Source organism: Protopterus annectens, chromosome 10.part0 (genome assembly GCF_019279795.1).
Source record: "Protopterus annectens isolate FY-2018-M chromosome 10.part0, PAN1.0, whole genome shotgun sequence".
Taxonomy (NCBI): Eukaryota; Metazoa; Chordata; order Ceratodontiformes; family Protopteridae; genus Protopterus; species Protopterus annectens.
In genome coordinates, this window is record NC_056744.1 from 1,025,752,651 (window position 1) to 1,025,767,686 (window position 15,036).

General features: G+C 43.6%; 1 protein-coding gene across 3 annotated transcripts in view; it reads right to left on the reverse strand.

The window, feature by feature from the left end:
- The window catches only part of ACADM (acyl-CoA dehydrogenase medium chain), a 633,245-nt gene that overhangs the window by 248,470 nt on the left and 369,739 nt on the right, over positions 1-15,036 (reverse strand). For all 3 annotated transcript variants that reach the window (XM_044085786.1, XM_044085785.1, XM_044085787.1), the window contains 2 exons: positions 12,801-12,941; positions 1,283-1,378 (listed from right to left, as the gene is read on the reverse strand). In XM_044085786.1, coding sequence (XP_043941721.1) covers positions 1,283-1,378; positions 12,801-12,941 — 237 coding nt within the window. The remainder of the gene's footprint in view (positions 1-1,282; positions 1,379-12,800; positions 12,942-15,036) is intronic.

Sequence of the window (15,036 nt, forward strand, 5' to 3'; positions counted from 1 at the left end):
AGGCAGGCAAGCAAAGATCTCAGGAATACCATTAAAAGACTATGGCAGGTTATGACCTGAAAGCAGCCACCTAGGATTTTCATAAGGCCATTTTTAACTACATTATGAGTATTAGAAGTAACAACCCAAACTGTACTGAACTCCAGTCAAAAGGTACTACCTATTCTGACTTTGGGTCTTAGCAAAGTCCTTGCTAATAATCACGTTCCAATTTCACCACTTCCATCCACTCCCTTTGTTCTTTATCTTGTATCACTACAATCCTTTTTTCAAAACGGACTATGGACCAAATCATAGAAGCTCTATTCTCACCCAAAAACATCTACACTTTCTCACAAAATGTACCAGGCTGTTTCCTACCTTGTACAAAGTACAACACTGCAGAACCATTCATAAACCTTTTCAGGCTTAGTCTTTCCACAGGATAATTGGGATAATTACCTGACCTCTGGAGAATGAATGTCACGTGTCATTTCACAAGTACACCACACACCCTGCCAACTACCATCTTATTAGCCTCAACAGAATCATCTGTGAAATCATGGAATGTATCTGAGCCAACTCCATAAAGAATGAAAATGGTTACATAAAAAAAAAACTCAAACCTAATCAAACTGTACCATACAGGGTGCCTTAATGGTAACTGAAAACATTTATAAATATTAACCTATGTGCTTAAATGTTATGATTCAGCATGTACCTGTGCAGGTGGGAAAGGTATAATGCATTCCAGTCTCCTTACTGTGCACTTTTGTTCACTTTCCTCAAGGGTTTTGGTAACAAACTAATTCCTTTTAACTTCGTCATAGGACATAGGTGGTTCCTAAATGAAGAGCTCTCTCTTTGTAAAGGAAAGATCTTGCTTTCCACTTCTTAACAAATGTAGACAACAATGGAAGGAGACTTCACAAGCTTGGTTTATTACAAGGTGTGGATTGAATCATTACGCGCATCACTGCACACTGGAAATGATATAATAAAATCCCTCTCCCAGCTGTGTAACATTTAATTCCACTCACTTTCAGCCTCAATAACAACTATATTATACGCAAGAAGTAATTTTTAACAGTTGCTGGACAATCACACATTATGAATAATTATTCTTAACTCAACTGCAATGTTCTGCATATAGGAACAGCTATCCTCGTCACATATAAATCACTAGAACCCTGTTAATGTGACTAATCCTATTCATAAGGCACTTTACTAAAACACTACAATTAACGTTCCTAAAATGTATTTTTCATACTCCTTGTTTGCAGGAAAATGAAGTGGTACTCACCTCAGCAAGAAACTTTCCAAAGGTCTTCCTTTCCAAAGCATACTTGGTGGCTTCATCAAGAGCTCTCTGAGCCAAGCCAACTGCTCCAGCTGCAACCTGAAAAATAAAATAAATCAAGTTAATATGCAACTATACAAAATGGCATAATTTCAAAGGATAACTGAGTTTGAATCACTAGGGGAGAAAAGAAAACTGTCATTCCACATACATACACAGTTCCTAATCAAACCCACCTCAAAACTATGTGCACCTGTTGGAGGATAAATACAAAAGGGAATACAAAGTTACAAAATACAGTAATATGTTAAGTAACTGCAATTAAAATGATAAAAAGCTGTAATTTTAATGCAGTTTATAATTCTACATGTATGCAGCTTTTCTGTCTAATGCAGTTCCATCATGTGTATGAAGAGCAGCAGTCTCAAAAATGTATCGCTCTTTCACTGCACTTTGCTACTGACAAATTAAAACTGCAATTATGTACCAAAACAGTTGAGGAAAGCTTCGAGTGCTACTTTTTTTTATTCCGCCTACTCTTCTAATTTACATTAGTGCAGAGTACTAAAAGCATTAATCTGTTAATGAGCTGCTGCCTGTTCCAAGTGTATAGCGTCTTCACTTGGGTAGTGTGTGACCTTGAAGCAACTAACTTAAACAGGCAGTGCTTTGGGGCACTTGAGAATATGGACAAGGCTCCTTACTGGCCTCCTGGACCACATGCTTAGTAACTACCTATCAGCTCTTATTCTAACTGAGGACATGGTGCAAATGCCACACAGCTAACTGACAAATGAAGGAATCTAAGGGATTATAATACACATCAGAATGTTAATTTTTGAAACCTATTAATTTTCAAGAAAATATCAGAAATCATATCAGCTTACCAACGTAGGACATAGTGTTTCTCACAACTCAAAATAAATAGTAAAAAACTATCTCTGAAGATGCCTGAATATTTGTTAAATACCCTTAAAATCATCATCAGCCCCCTTTTTCCCTACACGGGGTCGGGGTATCGTGTTAACAGTCACCAACTCTGTCAATTCAGTGCCACACTCATGTCTTCTTCAAAATTCATGCCTGACTGTCGCACATCTTTCACACAATCCATCCACCTCTTTGCTAAGGCATCCTTGCTTCCTCTTACCTTCTTCCTGTCTGTCCCAAATCTTCCTCACCAGACTGTCTTCTGCTTTTCTGCACGTGTTCAAACCACAGAAATCTGTTCACTTTGATCTTTTCTGCAATTGCAGCTACCTTGGGTTCTGCTCTTATGTCCTCATTTCTTCGTCTGTCCCACAGTGTGCACCCTACTACCCTTCTCAGGCACTTCAATTCCATCACCTCTAGCTTCTTCAAATGTTCTGCCTTTACTGCCCAGGTTTCTGTACCATACAGTAGTACTGGTTGCACCCCTGTCTTGTACACCTTACTTTTCAGCTTCTTTGGCATTCTTTTGTCATAGACTACACCAGACACACTATGCCAGTTGGCTGCAGCCCCTCTGATTCTAGCTTTGACCTTTTCATTCAGATTTCCCTTCTCCTCAGCCACCCCTCCCAGATACTTGAAGCTATTTAGCTGTTCCATTATCTTCTCTTCTATTTCTTTTCTCAGCTTTTTCTAATTTCCCCAGTTTGCGGCCATTACCACTGTCTTATCTGTGCTTAGTTTCATTCCATGTGCCCTCAGTTTTGCATTCCATTCTCCTATCCTTTGCTGAAGTTCTAGCTCAGAGTCTGCCTGTAATGCCACATTGTCTGCATACAGCAACTTTGTTGACTGCCCCTTCCGACTTGTTTACTAATGTAGTCCATCACCTGTATGAACAGCAGTGGACCAAGAGCTGAACCCTGGTGTACACCCACTCCCATTGGGAACCCCTCCTAAGGCTGAAAACTGTTTGTGCTCGAGTCATTGGGTCCTTGTACATATCCTGCACTAATTCTACAAATGTTTCTGGGACTTCAAACCACCACAGAACTGCCCAGATCAGCTTTCTTGGGACCTTGTGATACGCTTTCTCCAAATCTAGGAATACCCAGTTGGACACTCTCCTCATCTCTAGTTTTTTCTCAAGAATCGGTCTCACTGCAAACATTGGGTCAACTGTGCTGCACATACTGATCTGAATCCAAGCTACTCATCTCCCAATCTTACATTCTACTACTCTATCGATTTATCTATCGCCCTCTCCAGAACTTTCATGCAATATGATAGGAGTTTGATGCCTCCGTACTGTCCACAGTTGTGGATGCCCCCTTTGTTCTTGTACACTGACACGAGTATGCTTGTTCTCCAGTTATCTGGGATAGGCCTTTCTCTCCACACTGCTATGAGTACCCTCAGAAGCCATTTCTCCCCTATCTCACCCAGCATCTTTATCATATCTGCTGTGACCTCATCTAAGCCTGCTGCTTTCCCTGACTTCATTTTCTTTAGTGCTGTTCTTACTTCTTCTAGGCTAGGCTCCTCTTCTTCTCTCATCGTAGGCAGTTTCTGGGGCAGTACAGCTTTTCTGGGGTTTTCTTCCTTCAGAAGCTGCTGGAAATAATCCTCCCATTTGCCTTTGATGTCCTGTAGATTGGTGAGCAGGTTGTCGCTGGCATCCCTTATTAAGGGTGTCTGATTTCTGCCTTTGTCTTGCAACCTGATATAGTTTCTTTGTGCCTCTTACTGAGTCACTTTCCAGAAGTTGGTAGAGTGCCTCAGATGCCATGTTCTTTGCAACTGCGACTTCTTTCTTAGCTTCTTTGTTAGCCAACCAGTAGTCCTTCCTAGCCTGGTGAGTTTATTTCTATCTCCCACTTCTTCTTACACGCCTTCTTTCTTTTGATGACTTCCTGGACTTCTGCATTCAACCACCAGCTTTCCTTATGCATCTTATTTCCATACCTGGCTCGGCCACATATCTCTTCTGTAGTCCGGACACATATGGTTTTCAGGTGCTCCCATTCTTGTTCATCTCCACCTATTTCCTCCTCTTCTTGGGGTGCTAGAGCCCTTAGTAATTCCTTGAACTGTTGTACTTTCTCTCCAGTCAACTTCCAGGTCTTCATCCTGGTCTCTGTTGACCTTAGAACCTTCTCTGACTACTGCTTACAGCTGATTGTGGCAACTAGTGGTTTATGCTGTGGGCTGACTGTTTCACTGGGGATGACTTTGCAATCATGGATTCTACCCCGGCTTTTCCTTACTAGAAGGAAGTCTACCCGAGTTGCATGTTGGTTCAGAAAGAGAGGCAGTCACAAGATCACATACAAGAGTAGCCATGTGTTGGCTACTAATAAGCCATTTGCCAGACAGAAGTCTAGAATGGCTTCTTCTTCTTTATTCCTGTTGCCCCACCCATGTGGACCCAGGCAGTCCTCATGTCCTGTTCTGTCTGTCCCGATATGTGCATTCAAGTCACCCATTATCAACACCAATTCATGTTGGCCTGCTTTAGTAGGTCCTGCAACTGCTGTCTGAATGCACTCTTTTCCTCACTTTCACAACCCTACTGTGGGGCATACGCTGAGGTTATGAGTACTGCCCTATCATTATACTGGAGTCTGATTGTCATGAGTGTCATTAATTCTGATGATATCCTTCATTGCCTTCTGAAGCCTCTCTCTCACCGCAGTTCCTACACCACTTCTAGCCTGCCCCCTTGCAGTAGTAGAGTCTGGATTCCAAGCCAAGTGGCTTTGCTGCACTGCCCTTCCATCTCATCTCTTGGATACATAGGATGTCCAGCCTCCTCAATATCATGTCACCCCACTTACAAGCTGCGTCCTGTCAGTGAGCCTACATTAAGCGTAGCAATTCTCAGTTCATGTTAGGCTTTAACGTTAAATACCCTTAAAATACAATCACTCAATCTGCCTTCAAAGATAGTTGTGTACTTACCATAAAGATAGATATGCATGGCCACGGTTCATGGTTCATCTTTCTGCATTGCAAAGACTGCAGCATTACCTCATAAGTGCCTCAACACTGAATCTAAACTTTCCCAGGCAGCATTAGCCCTCCCAAATCCCATAATTGTGTACACCTTCATCCTGCCCGGATGTGGATAACTGCTCTAAGAGAAAAAATGCATATCAGTCCACATCTCTATAACCAAATCTACACCTCCATCCTGCAGGACTGGCAGGTGGGTACTGTAGAGGATGAACCACAATCCTGAAGATGCATCATTATGCTAAGTCCACAATATTTGTATCTGGCATGGTCTAGTTCATCCTCCTGTTAGGACAGAGTCCCCAGCAACAGGATAGAGAGAATGACAGTGTCCTGAAGGTATTACAAGACCTGGAGATTACATCCATCTTGTAAAGTCTTGACTATATGGGCAGCTAGGCCCAAGTAGCTGCTGCACAATCACCACCTACAAGAGGAGGAGGTTATTGATCTACTTGACTGTAATATATGCTGTCCTGTAAAGCTTTGCCATGTTCCAAATAAACTTAAAATAGACAAAGTTGCATTAGAGAGTTTGCACCCAGGTTTATTAGTTGTAATTAATACAAATCTACACGTTCTTCCTCAAGTTCTTTGTAAGACGCAGGTAAAACCACAGTTGTCTAGGAACATCTACACAATGGCGCAGATATTCATTTCTGTTTGAACAGTTAAAGAAAATGGGCAACTGTCACCATGGCACAGTCAGATGGAGTCCCTACTGTGGCCCAGGCAAGCAGAGCTCATTTACTGGCCCTGAGACTAGAAAAGCCAAGCAATGAGGATGAAAGAAGGAGATGGCATAGTACACTAACCTCTACTAAGTGGGTGGGAATGTGGCAGGCATAGTCATGCACACAGAGGCCTGGGGTAGCGCAACCTCACTGGGGAAAAGTAGTGAGGCCATTGCTTGTGCTTCCAAGGCATGGGCAGGGCTGCATGGAGGGAATGCCTCTTGCAAAAGAGAAGGGACAACCTCACTGGACAGTCTATTGTAGGTCTAGCTGAGTTAAGGAGAGGAAGAAAATAAAAAAAATGCAAACTATCACTGATGGCTAAATGATGGCCTCTCCTGGTCACTGCTACTAAAACTTCAACAAAAATGGGACAATTAACAGTCTGATTAGTATTACTCTGACTAGCAACTTTAGGAATGAAAGTTAGGAAGGACAAGTATGAACTATCACCCTGGATCCACGTTGGTCTGTGAGACTTCCTGGATGACTTGACTTTATAACAGCTTTTTGATTTCAACAACTGCGAACCTTCTCTGTGTGACATATCTGCAAGGTATTTTTGCATACTCTTTTGGGGGGGGGAATAAAAATGGAATTGTTTAACTTTTGGATACGACCTGTAACACCCAAGCATCTGAGGTGATGGCCTCCCAAGCTTCTGGGTGCAGAGCCAAATAAAAGCAAACTGCTTCCAGAGTAGGACAGTCAAGCAACTATTCGGGTGCGCTGGAAGGGCCTTCCAGAGAAACCTCTATGGAAGCCTTGATTCTGTGGACCACCTCTGCCATGTGGAGGTCATCCATTCTGGTTATCCCGCCCTTCCTGCCACGGTGGGGGGATCTTCTATATGAGCATCTTGAAAAGGCTAATGTACTTTTCAGGAAAAAAAAGGCACTTACCCTCTTTCTGATTCCTGCAGAAAGTCTACTGGGGGGGGGGGGGCAGCAAAACTCAATCTGATGGCAGACTACGTCTTCCCATCCTGTTCACTCTTGGTCAAGGGGTCTTTAACTTTCAGCCTGAAGACCGGATGCCTTGGAACAGTCTGCAAAATGACACAGTCTCATCCAAGCATGGTGACCCATGGTGATGCCAGCATCTGCAGCCCTGGACTTGCCATCTGAAGCATTACAGAGCAGATGCATGGATAAGTTAGCGACAGACTGCAAGGAGGACAACCAAGTCTCCACAGTCTTCTAAGACTCTAATTCTTCTCCAAAGTAGCATCAAGTGGGCAAGGTAATTTAATGCCCTCAGAACAAAAGTGGCTGATGTATAGGAGCAATTCTCCAACCAGTCCAATGCTTTAGACTCCCTATTTTTGGTGTGTGTGTGTGTGTGTGTGTGTGGAGGGGGTTGTACCGATGAACATTCTTCTGAGATGTCAGGTGGGACCCTAACTCCAGTGCTGAAGGTCCATTGGAGGGGTTAAAAATAGGTCATGTTTCTTGGGGAAAGGTTCCACCGGTAATAACGGCCACACAGGTAAAAAAACACATTCTCCAAAGCTAAGAATACAGCATCCATGGGACCAGATGACATCCCGGGCTGTGTACTACATGAACTACAAAATGAACTGGCACCTCACCTAAGTGCCATGTTTAATCATACCCTCACCTCAGGCTTCATGCCCACTGAGTGGCGCACAGCTACAGTTATCCCACTCCAGAAGAGGGGATCCAACTTGGATTCCGGGAACTACCACCCCATCAGTCTGACGAGCCTGATCTGCAAGGCCAAGGAACGTATTATCATGGAACTTATAAACAAAGACATTGGCAACCTTCAAACACTGGATCACACCCAGTTTGGTTTCGTGAAGGGCTGATCTTGTCTCCTGAACCTGACTGACTTCTTCGAATCAGTCTCCAGAGCCGTGGATGAGGGTAAGGCAGTCCACACAGCCTATCTGGACCTTGCCAAGGCCTTTGACACCATCCCCCACTCTGGAATCATAGATAAACTTACTAAGCTGGGCATTAATCCCTATGTCACTCGATGGGTTGCCAACTGGTTTACTGACAGAACCCACACTGTAAAAGTAGCTGACTCCAAATCCAGCTCCAGACAAGTGACAAATGAAGTACCTCAGGGTTCAGTCCTAGGACCACTCTTGTTTGGCATCTACTTCTCTGAAGTACAGGCCAACACTAAGGGACTCTGGCTAACAAAGTTCCAGATGTCTGCAAACTGGGAGCCATTATTGAATCCCCCAAATGATGTGGATACTCTACAAAAGGGCCTTGCAGAAACAGATGCTTAGTGCCAGAGCCATGGGCTCATGCTCAATGCCAAGAAATGTATAGTTATCCCCTTTGGGAAAAAACATGTACCCGTGAATTACCACATAGGTGGCAGTACACTAAACATTGAAAGTGTGATAAAAGACTTAGGGACACAGGTGGACACTGGTCTCATCTTCAATAACCACATCGCCACAACAGTCAGGAAATCCTTCTATGTGGCACACCTCATCACTAAGGGCTTTTCATCCAGAAAAAAAAGAGGTTATTGTCCCACTGTACTCATCCCTCATTAGACCCATTATAGAATATAATGCCCCATTTGGTATGTACCACTCAAGACATCTGCAACAACTGGAAAGACCACAGAAATACCTCACTAAAAAAATCACAGGCCCAAAGCAGATGCCCTATGCTGACCGCCTGAAAAAGCTCCAGCTATACTCTGTCGCATATCGTCTACTCAGTAGCGATCTCTGCTTAACATACAAGGCCATGTCAAACCCAGAGCTGTTGGACATGCTACACTTAAAGAAATCCCAATCCCTCAGAGCCCCACGCTCCGGGGATCATTGTCATCACAATAAACAAAACATGCTGGAGGGATAGGTTCATGACCCAGAGACTCCCCAGACTCTGGAATAGACTGCCCATACATGTCAAGCAGAGTGCCTCCTTGACCCTCTTCAAAAGGAACCTTGACGATTGGATGGGAGAAAGGAAATTCACCCTGGGGATCACGTCAGTCACCCTGCTAGACAGGGGTCCAGTGAAGTAAATAGTGTGGGAAGAAATAGCCAGGGAATTGTTATGGCTAGGCTTGTATAGGCCCTAGGGCCGATAGCCTAGTACCAACCTAAGAACCACTTTGGGCTCTCTACAGGCTCTCAGAGACATCAACCCAATAAGTCTGTTCTGAACAGGGACCATCCAGGACAAGGACAGTACCACCCCAAAAACCTCCAGAAACCCCGATTCCTCCAGAGACAGGGCTCTGGCTGTTCAACCCCTATGCTGATGGAGCAGCTCTATAAAGGTTGCCAAAAGAGGGTGTCATCTCAGCGGAATTATGGGGACCTCTCTCCTTCCCAGGTGATTACTCCAGAAAATCCAGATGCTTCTCTTGCACTGCCACTTATCAAAACCTTCCCAACTGGGAGAACCTGGCAAGGAAGCAAAAGAGACCAAGGGCTCTGGATGCAGGGTAGCCTGGAGGCTAATCGGAGCTGGCTGCCCCAGAGTAGACTGATATATGTCCACAGAAACAGATGAACGGGAGGGGAAGGATGCCAGTAGGCACTGATCACTCTGCCTCCTGATGGGAAAACATACTCTCTACAATGTTGAAGGCAGAGGCAGAATCTGAAAACCTGGAGCCAGCATCCCCAGGATCCAAAGACTCCAAGGACATGCTAGATTCTGGAGCCGTTCCTACCTGCCCTGATGGAGATGCTGAAACCTAGTTGTTGAGCGCGAAAGTACAGAGAGGAAGAAATAGTTTGGAGACCAGAACTACTGAACCTAACCCACCAACTCTGTACCGGAATGGTCGGCTCTGAGGTCTGCTTGGCTCTGAGACAGCTAGAATCAAGAAAGCCAAGGCAGGGATATGAGATAAAACAGCCCACAGCCTCAGCTTTGACCCCATTGGAGACAAGTCCACCAGCTCAGAAAACCCTGGTGTCATCGGGCCCAAGGCAGGAAATACACTGGATGAAGTGGAGACCTAGGTTGAGGAGCCAAGGCTGAAGGAATTAAGCTTTACTGCATCTGGGTTTGCAGGAAGAATTGCATCAGCTGCTCCAACTCAACAGGTCACAAACTCTCAACCAATCAGACCGACCAAGCAAATCACTTAACTGAAAAGAAAGAAGGGCAAAAAAGAACAGGCACAAATATAAGTGGTAAGAACAGGCACAAATATAAGTGGCACATGAAGTCAACAAAGTCAATACAACTCCAATGGAGTTCAAGACTAAGTTGCAGTCCTGGAAGCACCAAACGAGATCTGAAGGTTGCTAGTTAGTGCTAGGCATTACAGGTACAGGAAGCAGAGCTCAGACAGCTGAAGTCTCTTGGATTTGGCCAGTCTCAGATTAGATTCAGATCTGATAATCCACAAGTTGAATCTGGACAGAAAAGATCACATCGGCAATAAATACAATCAATCAACATACAAAGCCTATGTTCAGAAATGCATAACCAAAACTTCTGCCCATGATGATGACACAAAGGAAGGCAGGGTCAGTTGCTGCAGCTGTTTAAAATTCAAATCTCCATGGAGGAACAGGTTCATTAATGGGTGGGGGGGGGGGGGGCTCAACAACAATAATCCTTATGGGAGGTCAACAAACTGAATACTCAAATGGAAACTGAAATTGCAGCCAAAAAACAAAACTTTTAACCCCAGGTTAAAGATATTAGGCAGTAGGGCAAAGTAGGGATTCATGCCTCACTCCACTGCCCATACCAAAATGCATCCATGTGTCTTTCAACATTCTTATCAGGGTAAGCTGGGTTGCTAGATATCAGACTTGTAGATACAAAGTGGTCAGTCTGAAATAACGAAGTTCTGGATGAGGCTCTTGGAAGGGTGAAGTGAGGAGGGTCCTGATGGGTCTCAACCTGAGAGGCTTCTCCAGGAGGTAAGGCCAAAGCAGCTGAAACCACATTTGCCGACCCTAAATAGGGGGCTATGAGAAGGACTCTGGCTTTCTTTGCTCATGGTGTCTGAAAAACAAAAAGTTGGAAATGGAATGGGAGACATAAAATAAAGATGTCCCAGAAGCCACACCTGGACAAAGGCATTCCTGGATTGCTGATCTGATGGAGATATCAGGGAAACTTTGTCGCTGCATACGGCAAAGGACAAAAAACCACTTATCTTACAGCTGAGATAATACTTGTGTGGCACCAGCAGGTGACTGTTGAGCTGGTATACTAAACAGCTGACATCTTCAGGAATATGGACAGTGATGGAAACGCAATTGCAAGACAACAGTCCACCTACACAGTCTCATCTATACTTGACAAATGGGGTAGAAAAAGCTCCCCCCATATTGTTTACTGATGTATCACACCACTATCATCTTGTCATTGCAGATGGCAAACACTCCACGAGGAAGGAAATTCTGAGGTACCTGCAGTGTAAGAAGTGTCCTAAACCTCCAGGACACTGATGTGCAGCCTCTATTTGTAATCAGACACCTTTCCCCTCTGACAATCACCTCCACCCTTGAGCTGAAGTGTCTGTGGTGACTGCTGCCAGTGGATTGGGAAGGACAAAGGGGCTAGCTTATGGAAAGGTTGTTGTTGGTAAACCACCATGAAAGATGCCTGTGACAAATTGCATTGCTCTAGATCTAGATCTGAGTGGAAAGGGTTTCCAAACAATTATGTTCGAAAGGTCCCCTGCATGACCTACATGTGGTACCTTGAATAAGGAAGGAGAAATACAGTAGCTGCTCCAAGCCTCAGCTACCTGTGTCACAAGAGGTGCCAACACTGCCAATGACTGACAGATACTGGAAATTGTGTTACTTATGGGAGGAATTTATTCTGCAAGTAGGCTGGCCTCACACCATGTGTCCATCACACAAACTATGAACCTCAGGCACTGTATGGGCTGCAGCTGGAACTTTATGATGTTCAGAGTTATCCAGAGAGACTGGAAAAGTCACATTCAGCTCTTGATAAACCACCATAGCAGCCACACTAAACAGGTGACAGATGGAGTATCGGAGTTGGTGAAGAGAGTGACTGAATGGCCTTCTCCAAAGCTTAAGGGTTACTCACAGGCCTATCCCCTTCTTTAGCATCACTTCTAGGACTTCCACAAATGTGAATGTAGCTTGAAAGACTTGAGAAGGATGTCAAGATGTTTACTGTTACAGGTCCTTCTGGCCATCATCTTTGGACATACACAAGCTCAGATTCACGGCAACAGTGCAGGAGGTCCTGCAGTTCCTTGACCTGGAGATGGGAAGCACTTCCTGAGGCAGACATCTTATGGAATGGGACAAAGGGAGAGACCACCCATGAAACAAGCTCCAGGGGAGCCCCTGCAATAATAGCTACAGCACTTCAATTGAGCCCAACAATGTCCTTGATAGTAAGGACAGGCCAACAATATAGACCACACCAAGAAAGCGATACAACAGAGATACCGAAACCCAGAATTGAAAATCTTGGAATAGACGGATCAGCATTAGTCCAAACTAACAGAGATGTGGTTCTGATCTCAGGCAATGGCACACACATCAATGCCACAGCTGCTGGTCTTGAGGACCGAGCTAAAATCCCTGGTCTGTACCCAGAATCATTGCTTGCAAGCATCTGCTTGAACGTGGCAAATGGCCAACTGAAACCATCACTTCCACCCCCCATGATGGATGAGCCAGAGTCAGCTGCTCACCCCCATCCTCTCCCACCAGGCTTTTCCAGCATCCAAGCAGTTAGTTGAACTTGCTTTACCCCTCTTCTTCACTGAGCTAAGAGCTATTTTTTATGATTGTTCATAAAGTGCCACATGCTTGTATTACTTAACTTTAAATTCACTGCAGACTTTTTTTTTATATATATATATATACTTACCGGCGGCCTGGTTTTATCAAAAGCTCCCATAGCAATTTTGAATCCGACTCCTTCACCAATAAGAACATTTTCCTTTGGCACTCTCACATCTTCAAATGTAATGCCCCTGGTATCAGAGCATCTCTGACCCATATTTATCTCCTGAAAACAAAATGAGTACAGCACTACATTATGTCATTTTATATACAACAGTACATTAAACAATTACTTGAATGTGAAAAATGCACAGCAATTCATACACCACTAAGTTTTAATTCCTCCAACATTTTTTTCTGCAGTTTTGTTCACATGCACATTTTAAATGTACTATACACAGCATACACTAGTTACTCCACTGCGCAAAAATCCAAAACCAACAAATACCCAACAGAGAGGAGATTAATGATCTACTAAATGGAAAAAAGTTAGCTTACTGAAAGAAAGTAAAGATACAGGGTAGGCTGGATTTCTGCTTTTGCATAGGGATATTTTCATTTGTTCAAAAATGTTCCTTGATTTTACTTCTGAATCATGCTTTTCGGGTGAAAATGGCATCAGAGTCAATTTTTCACATATTTTGTTGCTGTAATAGGGGATCTGAACTAGTTTCCCAGTGTCATTGTGTGTTCCAAGAACACATTAATTCAGCCATCCATTCACGGCATTAGAAAAGAAGGGAGTGTTGTGTAAATATAAATGTTTGTGAGCGAAATGCAGCTGTTATCTGATTCTCAGGTGTAAGTCAGTTCAGTTGATAGAAGGGTAAATGTGTCTTACCATGATGCCAAACAGTAAAACATGCAGTCTGATTATAGGAGTGTTCTGTTTTTTTTTTTTTGTAGCTGGGATGGTGGTAAGTCAGAAAGTGGATGTCCCAAAAACAGAAAGTGAAATGGATTAACAGACTGCAAAACTAGCTACCACTAAGAATGCTGCAGCTGTATACAGGCATCCTGACAAGAAAAGGAATTACTGTTCGGAATCAAAATTCTGTCTTCCAAGCAGAACAAAATATTTTAAAATTGCAGAGTAGAATTCTGCTGCTGAAATCATTAAGAACCTGGGTCCTATGTATGGGCAAAAGTACATGGAAGACAATTCATCAACAGAAAAAGTAAAACAAGGTGGTTTTGCATGAGTTATGAGAATAAAGCTGTCTCTGTCCACTTTTGCCTTGAAAAGTATTCTCAAAACTAAAGGAAAGGCATACAGTAGAGCTTAATTCCATGGAAAAGAGAAGGCATCCAGCTTCCATACATCCTCATGAAGAACAAGGGAGAAAAAAACTGTCTAGAATTATCTGCCAAGATGAAATGCAACAGGACCTTCTCTGATACTATCCAGTTTTGTTGTTGTTGTGTCTTTCGGCTTTTCCCGATTAGGGGTCGCCACAGCAGAACTCTGGTCTGCTAATGATTGGTAGTTGATTTTTACGTGCTGAGTTACCAGCCCTGACACACAACCTTCAAAGAAGGTACACCCATTCACACACGTCTCCACGCAGAAGACGCTCTAGCTGAGAATCGAACCGGACAGCGTCTTACTGTGAGGCGACAATGCTACCGCTGCACCACCACCGCGGGTATACTATCCAGTTTTGTAAACTCCCTAAAACAAAAACAAGTTACTCTAGTTTCCATTCTTGAATCAGAGTTATGTCTGCTGAGAGAGAATGACAACTGTTTTGCAATGCAGGGAGATGTGGCCTAGTGCTAGATCAGAAGTGCCTCTTTGCAAAGATGAAAATATCCTATGACACTGTTTGATGCACAACAGTTACTGTGGTACTGCCTGTATTGATCTGAAAGTGACCCACAACAAAACTGTTTTGAAATCCTGGCAAGGCTCTGAATACAGCTTTAATTTATTTCAGAAGGATGTGAAGAAATTTTCCATGTTGAAACTAGCTACCCTGAACCAAAATGCCATTTGAAGTATGATCCCTAAGCATAAGCCAAAGAATTTGCCGGCTACTGAGACACTGCAGGAGGAATTTGAGACATCTCTTCACAGAAAAAGCAGACTGGATCCATCCACCAGAAAAAAAAAATGTTAAAAAAAAAAAAAAAGAGTGAAATCGCTATTTACAGGGAATCCAACTATCGTTTCCAGATGTTCCTGACAGCCCACTGCTTGCCATTAGGAATCTTGCATAAGGGACCAGGAGAATCTAAGACAAGTAGACTAGAACATTTGAGTATTATCTTGCTTGCTTGCTGTAGTGGTTCGCTGTTAACAGGACCTGTCATCACATTCT